This window comes from Equus przewalskii, chromosome 8 (genome assembly GCF_037783145.1).
Source record: "Equus przewalskii isolate Varuska chromosome 8, EquPr2, whole genome shotgun sequence".
Taxonomy (NCBI): Eukaryota; Metazoa; Chordata; class Mammalia; order Perissodactyla; family Equidae; genus Equus; species Equus przewalskii.
In genome coordinates, this window is record NC_091838.1 from 23,871,538 (window position 1) to 23,893,138 (window position 21,601).

The following is a 21,601-nucleotide window of genomic DNA, read 5'->3' on the forward strand; positions in this document are numbered from 1 at the left end:
ACTCGTCAGCAAGATGTAAAGACCTGAGCCCATATATGCCTTACAAATTAGCCTTCAAATTTACTGGGGGAAAAATCAATCTGACAGAACTACAAAAAAAATCTATTGTCATAATAGGAGGTGTTAACATCTCACCCCAAAACTCAAAAGACTATTAAGAATACAGAAGACATGACCCACACCAATAGCAAGTCTGATCTACATGTGTGGAACCCTGAACCCACCACGTACACAGAATACACTTTTCAAGCAAACGTGGAACATGTACAAACACTGACCAAGTACTCGGTTACAAAATTAGTCTCAAACACTGAAGAATCAATACACACAATCTATATTCTCTTACCTAAGTGATATAACGTCAGAAATCAATAATGAAAAGATTGTTAAAAAAGAAAAGACAACACATGTTTAAAACCAAAAACACACATTCCTAATTATCTCAAGGGTCGAAAGAGAAAAGCCATGGGAGGAAAACCAACATTTCAGAGTAGCCAGTTCCCCAAGACTTATTTACAGTTTTTCTTGGATTCCTATGAGCACTCTTTAAATTCTTATCAAAACCTCTTACCTGGAGCTAGTTGGAGTAGACTTCTGTTCCTTGTAATCAAAAGTGTCCTTTATAGAACAAAATCCTAGAGCCCTTCTAAATCATTAGTGGACTTGGATGGTCATTAGACTACACTAAGCAAAGTTACTAAAAATATAGATACCTGGAATAAAATGAATCTTGATAAACAACTTTGAATCTTGTTAAAACAATGCTGATAAAGTAAGGAGCTTTTCATAAAACATCTAGATGCAAACGAATATGGTAAGTGCAAGAAAACATGAACAAAGGCTAGGAAAGAAACAATTAAAGCCAAAGATAGCAGACTCCTCCAAGTATCAGCTGGCCACAAATGAGCAAGCTAAGCAGGGATGTGGAAAAAAAAATCATATTAGGAGGACAAAAGAAATTACTTTTGCTATGAACAGCATTACTCAAACACTTTTCAGCAGTAATCAAGTCTGGGTTAGCTTTTCAAGTGCATACAGGGAAATTACAGAAACATTCAAAAAGTAGGATAAAAAGTGACATATTAACCATTTCTTATTCAAGTCAGCGTTACACAAATTATCTCATTTATTCATTCCATTTTATACATGAGGACACTGAGACTCAGGGAGATGAAAGAGGTTGCCTAAGGTCACATAGCTGGTAAGAAGCAGAGCAAGGACTTTATTCTTATTTTATATAGGGTAGTTCTGCCCTCTTTTGCATGAATGGAGGTGGTATTTGTTTAGTAAAGGAAACTGAGAGCCTATGTACTCCCACAGCAACTCAACAGACCAAGCAGTTGGTAAGCCAACACAAGATGACTGATATAGAATTTGTGGGAATCAAGAAGTATGTATCATACAGGGGCTGGCCCGGTGGCACAGTGGTTAAGTTTGCACATTCTGCTTCAGCAGCCTGGGGTTCGTCAGTTAGGATCCCAGGTGCGGACCTAAGCACCACTTGTCAAGCCATGCTGTGGTAAGCGTCCCACATATAAAGTAGAGGAAGATAGGCACGGATGTTAGCTCAGGGCCAGTCTTCCTCAAAAAAAAAAAGAAAGAAAGAAAGAAAGAAATATGTATGATATGGAAGAGAGAGCATGGACTTTGGAGTCAGAAAGACCTGGGTTCAAATTTCAGCTTGGTCAGTTACTAGCTGTGTGATGTGACAATTAGTCTCCCTTTCCTCACCTGTAAAATGGAGCCTTCCTCGTGGATATTACTGTTCAGATTCAAGGAGATATACTATTAGAAAAGGGCCTACATGTATAAATACACCACTTGTATATTCACATCCTTCACTACATTACACTGTATTCTTTTTAAAAAAGAATCAGAAGAAAAATGCCTTTCAAGATGCAGTATCAGGAAGAATTAAGTATACGGTATGCATACCCTTTTTAAAGAAGTAATGGATACTATAATTAAGGAAAACGAGCGGGGTTTTCTCTTTGCACTGCTTAGTGCTAAATACAGTGCCCACTTCAAAAAGGTGTATACAAGGTGGAGTATTAATGTTGCTTCTGACTTCAACTTACTGTTTCAATGCACTGTTTCAACTCACTGTTTCTATCTTACTGTTTCTCCTTAGCCCTCTATGGTAGGCAGAATAACACCCTCCCCACACACAAAGACATACAGACCGTGATCACCGCAACCTGTGACTATGTTACTCTTTGTGCCAAAGGGGACTTTGCAGATGTGATTAAAACTACAGACCTAGAGATGAAGAGATTATCCTGGATTATCCAGGTAAACCCAATCTAATCACAGGAGTCCTTAAAAGCAGAAAACCTTTCCCAGCGTCAGGCAGAGAGAAGGGATGACCCAAGTAGAGTCAGAAATATGCGACACCAGAAGGACTTGATCCACGGGTGCTGGTTTTGAAGATGCAGAAAAGGGGCCATGGGCCAAGGAATGTATGCAGGTGGACTCTAGAAGGTGGGGACAGCCCTCAGATGAGAGCCAGCAAGAAAATGGAGATCTCAGCCCTACAGCTGCAAGGAACCATATTCTACGAACAACCTGAAAGAGCAAGGATCCTCTAGAAGGGAACCCAGCCCTGCTAAAACCTTGATGTTAGCCCAGCAAGACACATGCCAGACTTCTGACACGTACAGAAACTTACATAGAACTTAAGAGCTATAAGATGATAAATTTGTGCTATTTGAGCTGCTGAGTGTGTGGCAGTTTATTATGGTAGCAATACAAAATTAATATACTCTTATTTGCATTTAAAAAACTATAAAAAATTTAATGTAAGTGCCCTTAAGTCCTTTTTGAAATAAGGAGAAATAAACTGGCCAACACATGTAGCCTACCCAGCAGAGGCTACTTAGCACAGATTCTTCATTTTCTGAAGCGCTAACTGTGCCAGGCACAGTCTCGCCTTGAAGAACTTCAATGCAGCACACATCCATCAATACTTATTTTCTTCCTTTCTCCCTCAGATTTGACCAGAAACACAGTAACTGTCAGCTACACCTGAAAATGGGAACATTTTGAAGAGAGAACTGGGAGAAACTTAAAGAGCTACATCACAGCTATGAAAAACATTTTTTAGCTCTTTTAACAAAACAACTAAATACATCTAAAAACCACTTATCGGGGCTGGCCTGGTAGCACAGTGGTTAAGTTCGTGAACTCTTCTTCGGTGGCCTGGGCAACAGATGTCAGTACAGGGCCAATCCTCCTTGCACACACACAAAAAAAGAAAATTTATTAAGTGGTGGGGGTGAGGGAAGAAATAAATAATTTGCCCCAAATGACACAGCTCAGTTTCTTCATTTATAAAATGGTAACCTCACATATCTGTTAAAGGATTAAAAGATAAAAAGCTTTTGATACTGTGTGCGAACTAGAAAAAGTATGGAGAATTCTTCATGAGAATCTACTACACAGACATAGTGCCAAAAGTTAATGCGATAGAGAATTCATATAAATCCAGCCTGGATATACCTTAGGGATTACCTAAATAAAATCCCAGACAGCAGAAAGTCTGATAATAGTAAAAAATCAATTTTAGAAAAATAATCAGGCAAAAAAGGCCCATGACTGACCAGCAGAGGAATGCCTCTACTGGTATTAGTACTGTCACTACAAATAATGCTTTTAAAACATATAGATGTCCAGGACTCACTGCAGATCTACTGAGACAGCATCTCCGAGGAGGAGACCCAAGTCATCTGAGTTGAATTAAAAGGATGTTACTATGTGAGTAGGATAGCAGAGGGAATCTAGCATCTTTTTGCCACACATCCTTTACTTACAAGTGAATAACAGCCAAAATGCAGAATATTTTAAAACTTGCAAATAAACAAGGCTGATGAAATCAAACGGGAAAGTTTCATGTAGAAAACGAAAAGTTAGAAAAGGGGACAAGGGAGGTCAGCATGTGGCTCCATCATTTGCAGCAAAGGACACAGCCTCACAGACAGAGGATGAGCAGAGAATAACAAAATGGAGCAAGCACAGCTGGGCCAGAGAGAGGGAGAAATACCCGAGCTGGTAAAATTAGGATCTGCTCAAATAAAACAGCAAAATTACTGGCTACTGCAAGAGAAGGAGAGCTAGTGAGATAAAATGGGGGAGGGGAGAAGTAAGGGAGGTGAAGAAAATTAATTTCATGTTGGAGCAGGAGCAGGAATGGAGTGGGGACAAAAGGACAAGAGCACTAAGAAAGAAGAGAGGGGCATTATTTGAGACAAGGAGGAGGCAGGTTCACCAGGAGAGATTAAGAAAGGGAAAAAGGAATGAGAACAGGGCCATGGCCTCTCTGGTTCAACATAAAGTCTCAGGGGCAATAGAAATATTAGGGGAAGCAAGTAGCAAATAAACCAGTTACGAGAGAAAGAGAAAAGGAAGGGCTAGTCAAAAATGTTGAAAGACTACAAATAACATGATAAAGCAAAAATTTAAATGTAACAGAAGTATATTGTCTAAATTCTACATGATGTTAAAAGGTATGTTTCAGACATTTTTTAGCTCTTTTAATAAAACAACTAAATACATCTAAAAACAGGCAAACTAAACAATACAATTTAGGGATGCATAAGTGACAGAACTGTGAAAAAAAGCAAAGAAAGGATTAATATAGAATTCAGGCTAGTGGAAGCCTGGGTAAGAGGGAGACATATGTGATGACGATCTGTATTCATTTAGCAAGGGTGTCTGATTGATTACTGTTCCATAATACTATTAACGTATGCATACATATCATATACAGTCATGTGTCACTTAACGACAGGGACAGGTTCTGGGAAATGCATTGTAAGGTAATTTTGTCGTTGTGCAAACATCACAGAGCGTACTTACACAAACTTACTAACACCTAGCCTATGTGGTACTAATCTTATGGGACCACCACCGTACACATGGTCTGTCATTAACGAAAACGTTACGTGGCGCACAACTGTATATATATGTTTTTTATACGCACGATATATTTCATAATTTAAAAAACTTCAGGGGCCGGCCCAGTGGCGTAGTGGTTAGGTTCAGGCACTCAGCTTTGGCAGCCTGGGGTTCACAGGTTTGGATCCCAGGTGTGGACCTACACACCGCTCATAAAGCCATGCTGTGGTGACATCCCACACACAAAACAGAGGAAGATTGGCACAGGTGTTAGCTCAGGGACAATCTTGCTCAAGCAAAAAGAGGAAGATTGGCAACAGACGTTAGCTCAGGGCCACTCTTTCTCACCAAAACCAACCATACAAAAACTTCAGTGGAATTTGTCTACCCCCAAATTTCCCAGTTTGTTTTCCCACTGTTTGTTTTCTGAAGCTAGTCTAACAACCTTGCTTATAGAATTAAATAAAATGATTAGTATTTCTGGCCTCAGGTTTTACAACAAGGAGCTCCACCTCAGATCTAGTGAATCAAAATATCTGGAGGTTGGCCCATGGAATTTTTTTTTTTAAACAAATACCCTAAGTGATTCACAAGAACCTAAAGAAACTTGTTTGAGTCCCACAGGAAGAGGTCTTCCTTCTGTCACAGCTCTAAAGCTCTAGAGAATCTAATGCCATTCCTTGCCCAGGTTTCTAGGATGCTGCTCCTGCCCTCTCTCTTGTATTTTCAACCTTCCTGCCTCAAGTCTCCCCATCTTAATAAACACCCACCCATACACCAGCCAACCCGATCTTGCAACCAACTCTAAAGGTCTCACTCTTTCCTCCTCTTTTACACTCAAAGTCTTCAATAAAATGGCCCACACTATGGCTCTATTTTTAACTTCCCAATCTCTCTCTCTCTTTTTAAAACCTCTAGTAGTATATGTGAGATTGATGGATTGAGTTGCAAACATGTACTTCCAACTACCTACCAGACATTCCCCCTTGCCCACCTGGCAAATTCCTGTTCATTCTGATTTCAGAACAAATATCACCTTCCAGGTAAAGCCTTGCAGTACCTCCCCCAAGGGCCCACACACTCATCCATTAGAAATTCCTGGGGGCTGGCCCCATGGTGTAGTGATTAAATTTGGCATGCTCCACTCCACAGCCTGGGGTTGCGGGTTCAGATCCTGGGTGCAGACCTACACTGCTCCTTAAGCCATGCTGTGGTGGTGATCCACATACAAACTAGAGGAAGACTGACAAAGATGTTAGCTCAGCGCTAATCTTTCTCAAGCAAAAAAATGAGGAAGACTGGCAACACACATTAACTCAGAGTGAATCTTCCTCACCAAAAAAAAAAATTTTCTGACACTGAGTGGCCTACCTTTATATTTAGGACAAAGTCAAAAGCTTTCCAAATAAACAAACAAAAAGATCATTTAAAATGCATGTGGTGAAGGTGGTCAAAGGTACAAACTTCCAGTTACAAGAAAAATAAGTCCTGGGGATATAATGTACAGCACAACAAGTATAGTTAACTATACCATATTATATAGCTGACAGTTGCTAAGAGAGTAAATCTAAAAAGTTCTCATCACAAGAAAAATAATGTGTAACTATTTGTGGTGATGGATGTTAACTAAACTTATTGTGGTAATCATTTCACAGTATATACATATATCAAACCCTGATACTGCACACCTAAAACTAACACAATGTTATATGTCAATTATATCTCAATAAAAAAAAATACATTCAGGGGCTGGCCCCATGGCGGAGCGGTTAAGTTCAGCGTGCTCCTCTTTGGGAGCACAGGTTCGCAAGTTCAGATCCCAGGGTGCAGACCAACATCACTGGGCAGACATGCTGTGGCAGCAACCCACATATAAATCAGAGGAAGATGGGCACAGGTTAGCTCATGGCGAATCTTCCTCAACCAAAAAAGAAAGCAGAGCATTGGCAACAGATGTTAGTTCAGAGCAAATCTTCCTCAGTAAAAAACAAAACACAAAATGTAAAAAAATACATTTGGGTGATACAGTAGTATGTAACTAACGTAACCAGGGTGATCTTGTTTACTTTCTTACACAGCGCTTATCCTCAAAACATTTTAAGCAAAAAAAAAAATGTGTGTGGAAGTGGGGAGAAGAGGGGGATCAGAGAATGAAGGAAGAGGGGATGGGTATAACGCAATAAGGAGTGGCAGTGTTTGTTACCATCTTAAAAGAATGGATAGATAAGAGTTGGTCAGGTGAAAAAGTTTTGACCTAATCTTTCTTTTCATTTTTCTGAGGGGGTGGGGGGCATGACAAGAAGGGGCATTTCAGATAGAATACAACAGGGTTTGTGCTTTTATGTACCTAGTTGCGTGACGGGGGGGGGGGGCGGGGGCGGGGGCAGTGATAAGATTAAAATGGTAAGCCGATGCTAGAATTTTAGGAACAACAATTATAGGTTTATTACAATTTTTTGTCTCCCTCTACACTTGATAATTATCTGCTTGTGATATTAGGCCAGGTTTGCTAAAAACCAATTTCCACTTTATATCAAGATTTAAATGACACATTTTCCTAAATTATTTTTCAGGAACAAGACACTCCAATGAAAAATTTAAAAGCTATATTTTAACTGTATTTGGTCATACAGTAAGAAAATAAATATTTCAATAGTATCATCATGATCATGTAAAAAGTTTTAAAAAATCTCTTCTATGAAACTCCAAAAAGGAAAATGTGCATGATATTTTCACATTTGTCCTCATTATATCTCTCTACTGAGAAAATGAAAGGCTACAAATGATTTTTTTATAGGCTGGGAAAGCGAGAACCAGAAAAAGTAGTGATTTCCTTCATTCTAAGATGCATATTTTTCACACTAGGACTTTTTCAAAGATCAGAATATAAAATACATTAATGATTTAATATCATCTTTTGTGGGGAGGGCCACATTAAGTGTATCTTACAAGCAGGGGTATACTTTGAATCAAGGAAACGTGGTACAGAATTTTGGCCAAAGTCAACAGTAAGCAAGTGGCAGAACTGGGCTAAAAAAAAATCGTGCTGTCAAGTTATTAATGTATATTAATAGGAACATAGTGGCCTGTTTGGCTTTTCTTTCATTAATTTAATTAACTGTATAGGGCCTACCTTCTACTAGACTCTTCCTAAAATACAAAGACATACAAAACACTTTTTCTGCCCTCAAGACGTATAGAATCAGACAGAGAGGCCTACACAAGTATCTATAAAACAGCCGGGACCAATACCAGAAGAATGATACAAAGTGAGACACATCCAGATGAGGAGGAGGAGTCAGTTCCAGCCAGGACAACAGGAAAAGCCTGACACATCAAAAGAGCTTAATGTATGCTGACTCTGAAAGCATTTCCGCCGACTGGGTCAGACTCCGAAGGACTGACAGCATTTCCACAGAGAAGGCACTCCAAGCAGAGCGAGCAGCAGGGACCAGGAAAAAGCACAGACAGCAGCCACTGGGCCTCACTGGGAGAAGCAAGGTAGGGAACAGTTAATACCGGGAAAGAAGGCTAGAAAAGTAAAGAGGGGCTGAACTAATGGAGTTCCTTGAAGGTTAAACTAAAGACCATGAGCAGAGAAACAGCGTCCTAACAGCCATGTTTCGGGAAGAGCCAAATTCCAAAAGAACAGAGCACCAACTTGTTAATACCCACCACTCCCAGCACAATACTTTACCTATAGTAGATGCTCAATAAGGAAGCCGAAAGCAGGCAACCTGCAAAGGACAACTTGAATCTTCACTACAACGAAATGCTCATAATCACTCCTCTCTACTTCCCAAACCCATTCATACTACAGTTAACGTGAATTCCCTTTCCAATCTCGATTTTACAGCTTAAAACTAAATTTGCCAGTAGCTTTTAGAACCCTACTTCCTTTCTTTCAAAATATGCCACAGCATTTAAAAAAGTATATAAATTTGCTACTGAACACTTGCAAAGCACTGCTTTACCCAGAATTTTACATAGAAAACCATCCAGTTTCCACCTAGACATACACGAAAAAACACACCTTGCTGAAAAACCGAATTTATAGCAGGAAGTTTTTCTTTTAGGCAGCAATCAACATGCTTCTCATGTTACTTATTGAATCTGCTGCAATACTAGTGCGACCACAAGCTGCTGCTTACATTTCCAAAGTTGTGCAAAGGGTCCGAAGTTGTGTAAGAGCCCTCACTGAAATCAGACTCCGGCATATTAATAGTTGCAACACCTGAACAAGCCTTAGTTTTATTATTAGATTCAAAGTCATGCCCAAATCACAAGTATTAAAAAATATTTTACAATGAGTTTGTTTTACTCATCTATGAAAAATACTCGGGTGTTATTTTAAATAAGAATAACCGAAGTTCTTTCTACTTCAAATGAACATCAGGTCACCTGAAAATGGGCAGTTGTGACCCCGGATTTGACACATCGAAACATCGTGTGCCCAACACACGCGCAAGCACACACCCAGAGCACTGAACGGCCTTGCATTACTATCAAAGAGCCGCAGTTTACACGTGGCAAAGCCGACAGAACTCTTTCATGCTTTAATGACCTCGAAAAGGATTCCCCAGCCGTCAACTAATGGCATGTGACTTCTTCCGACTTGGCAGTCGCGGGTGTTAAAAATAATAGTTTTTTTTTTAAGGTTTCCTTCTGTCCTTCTGAGCTGGCTGTCCCATACCAGGCAGCGCTTTGCCCAGGCCTTGGCAGATGCGCGCAGATCGGAGAAGGTGGGACTGCTGAGGACACCTAGGATCCTCCGCCCCCCAACCTCCTGCGCTCCTCTGCCTCCTTTTCTCTCTCTCGGGGGCGGCCGAGAGGGGAGAGGGGCCCTGGCGAGGGAGCGCAATCATCTGCGTCGAGCCCCGCTGGCCCTGGGCTGGGCCGCCCCTCGGGTCACACGCGTCCCAGATCGGGCGTCGCAAACGGCTGCGCGGCCCCCAGCTGCAGGGCCGGCCCGGGCGGGGGCGGCGGACGGCCTGGCCAGGCCGCGGCCGCTCGCAGTGCCCACGTCACCAGCTCCAGCACTGCGGAAATGGAGCGGCGCGGCCGGGAGGGAGGCGCCGGGCTGCGGCGGCGCCCGCGGCGCGGCCGGACGCCGTTTGCCCCTCAGCCCGGGCGCGGAGGCCGCCGACAGCCGCCGGGCCGCGCGCGGGGCCCTCACCTGTGTCGCCGATGATGATGTACTTGAAGAGATAGGCGTACGCCATGGCCGCGGCCGCTCGGTGCCAGGGCACACGGCTCCTCCTCCTGCTACTGCTCCTCCTCCTCCGCGCCCCTCACCCCGGCGCCGCTCGACCTCGAAACGCCAGGCCCCGCCCGCCGCCGCCGTCGCCGTCAGCCGCTGGGAATGAGGGACAGAGAGGAAGCCGGACAAACTGACACCAGCAGAGCCGACGGAGACAGCGCCCGGCCCAGTTCAGTCGAACAATAACAGCCGCCGCGGCGCCGCCGCCCCGCCTCCGCACCGACCCGGAAGTGCTGCGGCCGCCGGCACCGCCGGCGGAAAGGGGAGGGGCCCCGCACGCCGGCCGCGCCCCGCCGGCCGGAGCCCCGCCGGCCGGAGCCCCGCCCCGCGCCGAGCCGGCCGCGCCCCGTCCGCCGGTCTGCCCCAATCCTGGGGAGGCCGCGCGCCGGTGGTTCCGACGCGTTTGACTGGGCGCCCCCGGCGGCCGCGAGATGCTGGCGGAGGGCCGGGAGGGTTCGCTTCCGTCGCCGGGACGCTCGAGGGGTCGCATCGTCCCGCCCTGCGGTGGGGGTGCGGGCCCCTAGGGGGAAGGCGGAGGTCGCGTCCGGCGCAGGTCCCGGCCCTGGGCCCCTGGAAAGATGTTTGCAAAAGCAGGAGCCACACGGGATGGGTTGGAGGGCGATGTGTTTCTATGTTTGGGCACGCGGGCCTGGCAGTGAACGTGGAACTGTTAGTAAATTCGCAACCATAAAGCAGGGGATGTGAAGTACATCATGGTGTGCCCCCTACAGTGGAATACTACGGGGCTCTTAATTAGAAATAGAGAAAAGCCTGACTTATGTTAAGCGAAAACAAGGCACAGGACTCAGTGTATAAATATGTATTTATATATACATTTATGTTTTTATATTTAAATATGTTTATATTTATTATATTTTGCATTTTTATATATAAGATCTGAAATGTATCTGTAATGTATAACATATATAAATTATATTTTATTATATAAATATAAAATATATTTTTTACCGTTGTGTATAAAAACAACAGGAATACACTTAGATACCTGTATGTACATAGTCAATCTGAAAGGAGACACAACTGGCACCAAGGGAGGGGGATGGGGTTGGAGGAAAGACCTACTTTTCACCGAATTTTTCGTGTGCAGTTTGAAATTTTTTGCAGTGTTCATGAATTACCTATTGAAAAATATATTTAAAGAATAAAACAAAGTAACTTTTTTGTTCATTCAGCTAAGCTTACTGAGTTTGTACTGTTTCCTGGGTTCCTAGGCATTGCAGCTAAAGGCCAACCCTGTAAAGAAGCACAGATTTTGGAAGAGGGGATAGAGGACAGAGCTAGTTTAAGTGTCAGGATGGGTGACCTAGAGAAGATGATATCTGAACCAGGAATATGAATGATGAGTAAGAGTTTGTCAAAAGGACAAAGTTTGGGGGAGGGAACTGAAGTTTAGGCACGAGCAACAATGTGCAAAGTTCGTGGATCTGTTCAGGGAATTTACAGTTACATAAGGAAGCTCATTTACTAACTCATATCTTCTAATCTTGGCCGTGGAAGGAGAGTCAGTGGAAGGAGAGTCATTGCTAAGGGAAAAGTGACTGTGATTTACTGATCCTGGTTCATGTTGCCTAATCTTCTCTGTCATGTAATCTCCCCTGTAGTTCTGCTGACACCCTCATGCCTGGCTGGCTGTGGTTGGTTGCTACATGGTTTGAATGGCCTTGCCAAGTGTTAATTCACAGGTTCTTTCTGGACTATTTGGAAGGGATTTTACTAAAGGTTCAGGGATAGTACACAAGAATTTGAGGTGAAAACTTACCTGGAATTGCATATTCTGGTCCACTCTGCATTTGGAGGAGGGGAGGTCCTTGCTCCAGGTCTCCAGGTTCTAGAGGCCATTTTGTCCCTCCCATCTGAATACCTTCACTCAGGTCTTTCCTAATGATAGACGTCTAGGATGCCCCTTCCTTCGAGGAAAAACTCAATTCCTTACTACTCTCAGAGGTATGGCCTTTACCCATAGCCTCAACAAGACAATTCTTTCAAGATGTTACACAAAAGCCTAGCGTCCTTACAAGTTAGGAGCATCCCCATCCTGTTAGAGGATGTGAGTAGCTGAAAAAAGTCGCTGGTGCCAGGTCATACAAGGTCTTGTAGCCATGTCAACATGCATATAGAACTTTTCCCAGTGGACACAAGGGAAACTGAAGAGAAAGGTCAGAATTGGGTATGTGAAAAATCACAGAAATGGATGTAAAGCTACAGAGGCAACGTGTGTAAAAAAAGAACTTAGGGAACCTGGCTTTGGATCTTGGCCCTACCTCTAACTGATTGGATGATTTTGACAAATCATTTGGCCTCTTAGAGCTTCAGGTCGCTCGTCTATATAGTGAAGGAGCTAAGCGTTACCTAAAGGGGCTGTTCCAAGTCTGAAGTTCTTTGATTTTGTGTCTATCCAACCTCCAGATCTAAAGGCACCTGTAATGTAGGTGTTAATCCTTCTCCCATGGCAGGAGTCAGATGTATTTGTCCTTGCACAGAACTGAGATGTCTTACTTATTCGTGCAGAGGAATTGGAGTGATCAGCTGCTGCATAGCAGTATAATCTAATGAAAAGAGCAGGCATTCAACTTTCAAGTCCTTCTCCAAGCCTGCGTTTCCTTATCTGGAAAATATAGATAATAACTGACTCACAAAGTCAGTTTAGGATCAAATGAGCCAATGGATGTGAAGATATTTTGTAAGTTATGAAAAATATATGCTTAATATATAAAACTCTTAGTGCTGCATAATTTGGTTTAAATTACCTTGAGGGAGTACAGGCCTAATCATTATGTAAATTTATGCTTTAAAATCAGCTCCAGGGGGCCGGCGAGTGGTTAAGTTCGCACGCTCCACTGCAGCGGCCCAGGGTTTGGATCCTGGGCGCGGACATGGCACCGCTTGTCAGGCCACGTTGAGGTGGCGTCCCACATCCCACAACTAGAAGGACCTGCAACTAAGATATACAACTATGTACCGGGGGACAGTTTGGGAAATAAAGCAGAAAAAAAAAAACAAAGGTTCGCAACAGTTGTTAGCCCAGGTGCCAATCCTTAACAAAAAAAAAAAAATCAGCTCCATTCCTGTCTCCATTTTGTGTCTCTACTTTCATTGTTTATTTTTTTAAAGATTTTATTTTTCCTTTTTCTCCCCAAAGCCCCCCAGTATATAGTTGTATATTTTTAGTTATGGGTCCTTCTAGTTGTGGCATGTGGGACCCTGCCTCAGCGTGGCTTGATGAGTGGTGCCATGTCCACACCCAAGATCCAAACTGGTGAAACCCTGGGCCGCCAAAGCAGAGCGCGGGAACTTAACCACTCGGTCCCGGAGCCGACTCCTATTTTTTTCTACATGTAGTTCATAATATTTTGATATATTTTCTCTAAGCCTATATACTGTCTTAAATCCTCTTTGAAACAATGCAGGGTGTAAATAAAAACCAAACAAACTTCATTTTAAATATTTTTTTTAGCCCCCAAAATCCAAAAACATTTTTCAAGAAAAATCCCTCAGACAAAATGACAGAAAGAAACCTCTTTTACCTTAAGTGGTAGGATACATCCTGGGGTTTTTCCATTCAGTTTGGTTTTCAGCTATTTCACTCCCTTGGGAATGAATTCCAATAACCTCATCTCTCAGTCTTACATCATATATGGTCTGAAGGTCATAACTGTGAAATTTAAAGATGGGAAGACTACATTCTCCAAAGTCTCCTTATTTAAGTTCTCCATGATTTTTTTAACTACAGTATTATGTTGGAAATTTGCATTTACTGCGCCCAACCAAACTTTTCAAGTGTTTAAATTTTCTCTGGTTTTGGTTGCTCTCAGCCTGTGGGAAGAGAGGTAGGGTGGGATGGGATGGGAGAAGGGAAGCTTGGGATACTGTAAAATAGGTCCTTATTTTGGTTTCCATAGCCACTCCTTGAATGCACTCTGGGGGCGCTGTGCTCCTCCAGAAATGGTATACAAAATGTTGTACGCATTTGCATATATGTAATTTTATAGGAGACATTCTTGCGTGAGTCCATGACCCACAAATAATTAAGAACCACTGTGAAATGCCTTCTTTCAGCCATTTCTAAATACTATGACAGAACTAATTTTCCAGCAACTACTGATAAGCTCAGGACTAGTTTTGGAGGAAGAAAGAACTAGGTTCAAATCCTGAATTGAGTGATCTTGGATAAATTACTCAACTCTCTAAGCCGTAGTTTCCTCAGGAGATGACATAAGCGTCTAGCACAATGTCAAGCTCACAGTGGACGTTAAATAAATATTAAAGTCACTTTCCCCTTCTCTTTGTCCTCTCCCTGTCCTCCACCTCAAACCTGCCACTAAGAACTGTAGGAGTTAAATGAGCCCAACAAAGACCCTGCCTTGAAGGAGATTAGAGTCTCCTTGTGCTAAGTCATGAGGAGCTTTGGCCTGCTGAAGGCTACAGGAGAGGGACTGTTATTTTAGAGGACAAAATTTTGTAGATTTTAGGTAGATTTTACGGAAGGAGAGCCATTTAAGCTGAGCCTTAAAGGGCCTTATCTTTCATAGTTGTTGCTTTAACCTAGTCATTTCAGATGCTTCAACAGTCCTCTCCATTGTACTTTGTTCGCCTTATCCACCTGATCTGCCGTTTATCCTCTAGTTGGGTAACGCACTTAGTATTCCCTGTTTTACTTTTCTACTCATGACCTATTTCTGACCATTTGTCAAAGGCAGAATGACTGTTTTCTTTCTTCCACTCCTTTCTCTTCATTTTTCAAAAGCTTACTTGAAGAGAAAATCAAATGATCACACACTCACATCCTTAGTCGGTGTCTGCGTAGGTGGGTGAAGACGCTTTCTCTTATATGGAGGCTATTCTTTTTACCAATGGACTGATCATAAGTAATAGAAGGGACCTATATAAGTGTAGGGACCAGAGAAACAGTGAATATTGGAATAATAATAAGCTCATTTTATAAAATAGTGGATTAAAAAAGATAGCTGCATAAAATGTTTTGAATTAATAATTAATAAAAAACTTAAAGTGAGTTAAAAGCCAGAACAGAGTTCTTAAATTAACTAATTTTCTAAGTCCTTAAAATTTGCCTAGTGTTTTCAGCAGAGAAAGTGGTCTGGAGAGAGGCCCACTATTGGATTCCAGGAGACCCGAGTTGTGGTTTCTTCCCTCGCACTAACTAGCTGACCTTGAGAAAGTCCTCTTCAAATTTTTTGTCATATGTTCAATAGAGATAATAATTCTGGTTGCTTACATAATAGAATTGCTGGGAGGTGGATGTGAGAGCACTCTGAAAAGTAAATTGTTACTAGGAAGGCGCACATGTACCAAATTGCGGGTGAATGATTTTCTGCAAAAGAATCTAAGTATATTAAAAGGCTAACTCCTACAGAACCGTATAATATTAGTAATACTAGTAATGTTTAAAATATTAATAATATTTTATTATCTGCATTGTTGGTTTTCTGTCAACAGAGACTAGACTATGCCATTGCTTTAAACTGTGCTCTCCATTTATCTTTAATATATTCTACACCTTATGTTGATTGGTAGGTGTTCCTGTTTTGGGAAAGTCGGAATTGGAATGAGAATGGGGATGCATGAGGAGTATACCTCACATTGAGCTGAAGACAGAACCATTTACTACTCCCATAAGTGCTTCAATTTATTTTAATTTTTACCCCTAAAGGTCTTTAAATTTTGATAAAGAGAAATCTTTTTTCTCTCCGTTTTTGAGAAAATGATAAGTTAGCTCTGTCCCAATGGGAGGTATGGACAGAGAAAACCTTCTGTCACTGGTGTCTTTTGTGTGAGATGGGATCTTAGAAAATAAGTGGTGCAGCAAATTGTGAGATCACATTTCAACTTCTTCTGCCTCCCCTCCCTCCCACATAATCTCTATCTCTGCTTCTAACAACCTCCTTATCAGAATTTTCAACATATGGAGTGAGAGAGAGGAAAATTACCACCACAGAATCACATTTCGCTTCTAATCTGGAGAAAATAGGAGTCAATTTTTCCAAACTTTCTTATTTTCAAAAATAAAAGCTGTTAGGGGCTGGCCCTGTGGCCGAGTGGTTAAGTTCGCGCGCTCCGCTGCAGGCGGCCCAGTGTTTCGTTAGTTCGAATCCTGGGCGCGGACATGGCACTGCTCATCAGACCACGCTGAGGCAGCGTCCCACATGCCACAACTAGAAGAACCCACAACGAAGAATACACAACTATGTACTGGGGGGCTTTGGGGAGAAAAAGGAAAAAATAAAATCTTTAAAAAAAAAATAAATAAAAAAAATAAAAGCTGTTATTAAAAGACTAAATCTTTTTCAAAAATTGAGATTACATCTAAGGGCTCACACTTAAAAATATACAAGTCTAATTTAGATTTGTGCCAAGAATTGTCACTGCACTTTTAAATTTCTCAATTTAAGGAATCTGAGGATCAATTCTCAAGAAGCTCTTCAAATAAACAGGTTCTGAGGAAGTACAGCACAACTTTAAAACAGCAATAAATATTCTCACATGATTTTTGTGCATCAGAAATCTGGGAGCAGCTCAGCTGGGTGGTTCTGGCTTGAGGTGTCTCATGGGATTGCAGTTAATCCTTCAGCCAGGGTTGCTGTCATCTGAAGGCGTGACTGGGGCCGGAGGATTTACTTTCAAGATGGCTCATTCCCATGGCTGTTGGCAGGAGGCCTTAGTTCTTTACCACACAAACCTCCCGTTGGACGGCTTGAGTATCCTTATGACACAGGAGCTGATTTCTCCCAGGGTGAGCGATATGAGAGAGAGAGCACAGGCCAAAACCTCACCATCTTTTATGACCTAGCCTTGGAAGCCACCTGCCATCACTTCTGCTGTATTCAGCTGGTCCCACGTATCCACTATGATGAAATGTAGGAAGGGACTACACACGGGCATTAATACAAGAGGGAGGGATGTCTGGGAGTTGTCTTAGAAGCTGGCTACAACAAATGGAAGAGATCAAGAAGTGAAAATAGGGATCTTATAATTGTCTAAAATCAGATGTATTTAGGGTCAAATCAGGTTCATAAAGCCTGACTATCTATAAGAAAATTTCACTATAAATAGATTAGTCTGTAAAGAAGTTTATTGTGGTTTTGGTTGTATACACTTTTAACAGTTTTTCAGATAAAGAACCTGAAAAATAATTATTTTACTGTTGGTAAAGGAAGAGAAAACCTATTTTTCAGTTTTCAAAAATATATTTCAAAGCAATTGTTTTGAGGATAGGATACAATGACAACACACCTCCCAGAAGCATTTTGAAAGAGTTGCTGTTTGCTTCCATCCTAAGACGGTAAGGATTCATTTGGTTCCATGGAGTAGACAATTTATTTCCGCTTTCTCCACTGAATAATTTTATGGGAACTCAACATTTTCCTTCCTGTGAAAACTCTTATATACAGATATTATAGCAGTTGATTATGCATTTTAAGTTTCTGGTTAAAAAAATCTATGTTAAATAGAGATGGGGGAGCGCTGCTTTTGGTTAAGCAAGTTTAAGGTGTAAACATGGAGAAGTTTGCCGATCGTCTTATTCCCTCAAAGCAGTATTTTCTGGTACTGTAATTTAGTAGTCTTTATTAGAAAAACTGTAGGCTTATGTCATTTTGGAATCTTATCTTGAAGTTTTCATTACTAGACTTAATGGAGGACATTTTTCACTCTTAGTAAATGGATATTTTAATTTTCTTGTACTGCGTTTGATACAAACTAACACAAAATCATCTGTTAGAAAGAGAAGATTAGTTAGCATTAATATACTGTACTTTTTGTTAATTTTTCCGTTAGAAAAATCAATTATAGACAAAACCTCTTTCAACAAGATCCTGCTTCCTCTCTTTGACTTGACTGAATGCATTTCTGGAAGGTTCTCCTTTCACTTTACCCCAAAAGACACTAAATCCAAACACCAAATGTGAGCTTGTCTCACTCACCTGAGCCGTTGCCATGAGCTATTTGGCTTATTTATAAAAGAACAGACTGAGGTTCTTGAATTACTAATTGAAACACAAAAGCTGAATTATTTACCTTTTCTTTCTTGGAAACAAGCAGAGATGAGGAAGTAACGATATAATATGTTTTATTCTAAGTGACCCTGGATATGAGAAATTGAAAGTGAACTCAGTGTGCCAGCATCCCTCACTTAACATTAATTCATTTAAGAATTTTTTTTTTTTTTGTGAGAGGAAGATTTGCCCTGAGCTAACATCCTTTGGCAATCTTCCTCTTTTTGCTTGAAGAAGATTAGCCTTGAGCTAACATCTGTGCCAGTCTTCCTCTATTTTGTATGTGGGACGCCTGCACAGCATGGCTGATGAGTGGAATAGGTCTGCACCCAGGATCTGAACCAGCGAGTCCTGGGCTGCCAAAGCAGAGTGCGTGGAACTTTAACCACTCGGCCACAGGCTGGCCCAAACTTAAGAAAATTTTGAAGTCACTAAGTCACTGAAGTAAACAACTGTTCAATGATTAATTTAATGTAGCCATATAAGAAAGAATTGAGACCTGCCATTCCTATGCCTGGTACTAGGCCAGGTGCTAGGGATACGTATATATATGTATATATATATATGAAGAGATTTCCCATGAAGCTAATGAAGCTTAAACTCAGGGTCCCTCATGTGCATGAACCCCTTCCAAGGCAAATGTGCTCACATGGTCAACTTCCTTTTTTTTTTTTGGTAAAATTTGCAAAAGTAAGATATCTAAACCTTAATTAGTGAATTCTGTTTTTTCTCTTTACTCAGACCTCCTATCTGTCAGACCTCCCCTTGCGGTATTTTTTTTTGGTTGAGTTGGGGGCACATTTAGCTTCACAGGATGTATTTATTCAGTCATTCGTGTGTGTAGCTGAGTTATTGCAAGTTGTCCAGTGTAGAAAAGGCTTCCAGGAATACTACAATTCCTACTGTGCTGACTTACACCACGTCCTGTGGCGCAGAGGTCCTGTCTCAACATAAGCGTTTCCTACTGGATTAGTTTTCTGTTGCTAAGTAACAAAATGCCACAAATTTAGTGGCCAAAAAAATGCCCATTTATCATCTTACAATTCTGCAGGGCAGAAGTCTGGGAGTGGTGTGTATGAGTCCTCTACTCAGGGTCTCACACAGCTAAAATCAAGGCGTCAGCTTAGCTGCCTTCTCATCTGGAGCTAGGGGCCTGTTCCAAGCTCACATGATGGAGCAGGATTCAGTTTCTTGCAGATATAGAACTGAGGTCCCTGTTTCCTTGCTGGCTATTAGCCAGGAGATGCTCTCAGCAACTAGAAGCTGCCTACATTCTTTGCCACATGGCTGACTACCTGTTCAAAGCTAACAGTAGAGAATCCTCTTCATTTTTAATCTCTCGGGCTTTGAATCTCTTTGTCAGGAATGGCCCCATCCCTTTTAAAGACTCAACTGATTAGGTCTGGCCCACCCAAGACAATCTCTATCTTGAAGTCAGTTAATTTGAGACATTCACTGCATCTGCAAAATCCCTTCACAGCAGCACCTAAGTTAGTGTTTGAATGAACAACTAGGAGAAGGTGTGTGTGCACCAGGGAGTGGAGATCTTGGGGACAATTTTAGGTTTCCACCTACCACGTTAGATTTCTGCCTGATAGCACTGAACATGATGTAGGTTAGTGGAAGGTGTACCTACTATAGAGCTTTTCAACTCAGAATATATATCTTAAAAGATTTGGAAGAAAAATTCAAACATAAATAAAATGAAAGTTTATTCAAAAACTTGACACAGCTCTAATACACCATTTTAACTGTCATGTTTCAATTAAAGCTAAGAAGAAATTACAGACTCCTAATTTATTTATTAAAAACCTAGAGATTCTTATTTATTAAATCAAAGAGCTTGGGGCTGCCCTGGTGGCACAGCGGTTAAGCGTGTATGTTCTGCTTTGGCAGCCCAGGGTTCGCCGGTTCGGATCCCAGGTGCGGACGTAGCACTGCTTGTCATGCCATGCTGTGACAGGCATCCCACATGTAGAGTAAAGGAAGATGGGCATGGATGTTAGCTCAGGGCCAGTCTTCCTCAGAAAAAAGAGGAAAATTGGCAGCAGTTAGCTCAGGGCTAATCTTCCTCAAAAAAAAAAAAACAAACCCAAAAAGACAAAAAAAAAAAAAGAGTTCATAAAAAATTAGCAGAATATGCAAGAAAAGCAATAAAGATGATTGATAAAATTAATAAAAATTATCCTGTCATAGAGGACTAAACTGTAAAAAAATCTTTACAGAACACACCAAAAGCAGCTGCTCCTTACAGGGAAGGAATGCATTTTGAAAAGAAGTAGGAAGCAGGCCCAGAGCCTGTCTTGGACTCAGAGGAGAGCCCTGCCCTGATTCCTGTGCTTTAAAGCACTTTGCATATCACAAATGCTGAAGTACAGAGATGGTTAGGTTTCTTTTTTGACCTCGTAGGAGAGGCTCCTGAAATTTGGTAACAAGTGGAGGACCAGAAATTATGAGAGGAGGCGTGTAAGGAGGGCTGGCCCAGAAGCCAGAGGAGGACGACTGAGAGCCTAAGAGCGTGTGTGGGGTTAGGAGGAAAATGCCACCCAGCCCGTGGAAACCAGAGAATGACACCCCAAATCATCCAGGTGGGTATCTGGGCAGATCAGGGTCCCAAGACACTTCTTCTTTTCTCTCTTCTGCTCTGCTGGTGTAGTTTTGAGAGGTGAATTGCCAGAAGGGGTGGGATTTTTTTGTGAGGCAAGAGGGAGAGTATGCGTCCACCCTGACTCCCTGAGGAACTTCACCAGGTCACTCCCCTTCTGGCTTCCAGGAGGGTTCAGGCACCACCCAAGACCCCAGGGTCTAGCCAGGCCCAGCTCACTGATGTAGCGTATATGGAAGGACAGGAAGGAGAACAATCAAGCACAATTCCTAGGTATTTTGCCTAAAGAACAAGGTACTGCACTTGAGGTAGGAGAAGAGCAGGTGTGTGGGAAAGAGGGGAGAGAATCAGAGATTCTGTTTTGGACATGTTGCACTGAGATGCCAGAGACATCCAAGTCGAGACGTCAAATGAGCAATTGGACATTTGAGTCTGAAGCTTGGGGGGTGATGTGAGCTAGAGATGGAAATACAATATAGCTGGTATTGTTGTTGGGGCCAAAGGCTGTTTCAAGTGTCTGATAGTCATTTGTGGTTCCTCTATTGTAGGTTACATATTTATGCCCTCTACCTGCTTATCTGTTGAATCTCTGACAGTTATTGTTTAAATTCCCTATAAGTTTAATACAACTGGAAATGTGTAACGAACCACCCTAAATCATCTAATCTTCACAACAAATCTGATAGTTTTTTAAAAAATTTTAAAATCTTTGTTTTATAGAGAAAGAGACTGAGGCTTAAAGAGATTAAATAATTTCTCATGTCGTGACAGCAGATAAGTGGCAGTGCTGGAGGCTGGTTATATGGGTCTGGT

At 41.8% G+C, this 21,601-nt stretch overlaps 1 protein-coding gene across 2 annotated transcripts in view; it reads right to left on the reverse strand.

The window, feature by feature from the left end:
* RAB2A (RAB2A, member RAS oncogene family) overlaps positions 1 to 10,517 on the reverse strand; it is a 95,997-nt gene extending 85,480 nt beyond the window's left edge. For both annotated transcript variants that reach the window (XR_011543029.1, XM_070630539.1), the window contains exon 1: positions 10,070 to 10,517. Coding sequence is in view for 1 of the 2 variants with exons in the window: in XM_070630539.1 (XP_070486640.1) it covers positions 10,070 to 10,115 (46 nt within the window). In the remaining variant the exon portion in view is untranslated. The remainder of the gene's footprint in view (positions 1 to 10,069) is intronic.
* Between the last annotated feature and the right edge of the window lie 11,084 nt (positions 10,518 to 21,601).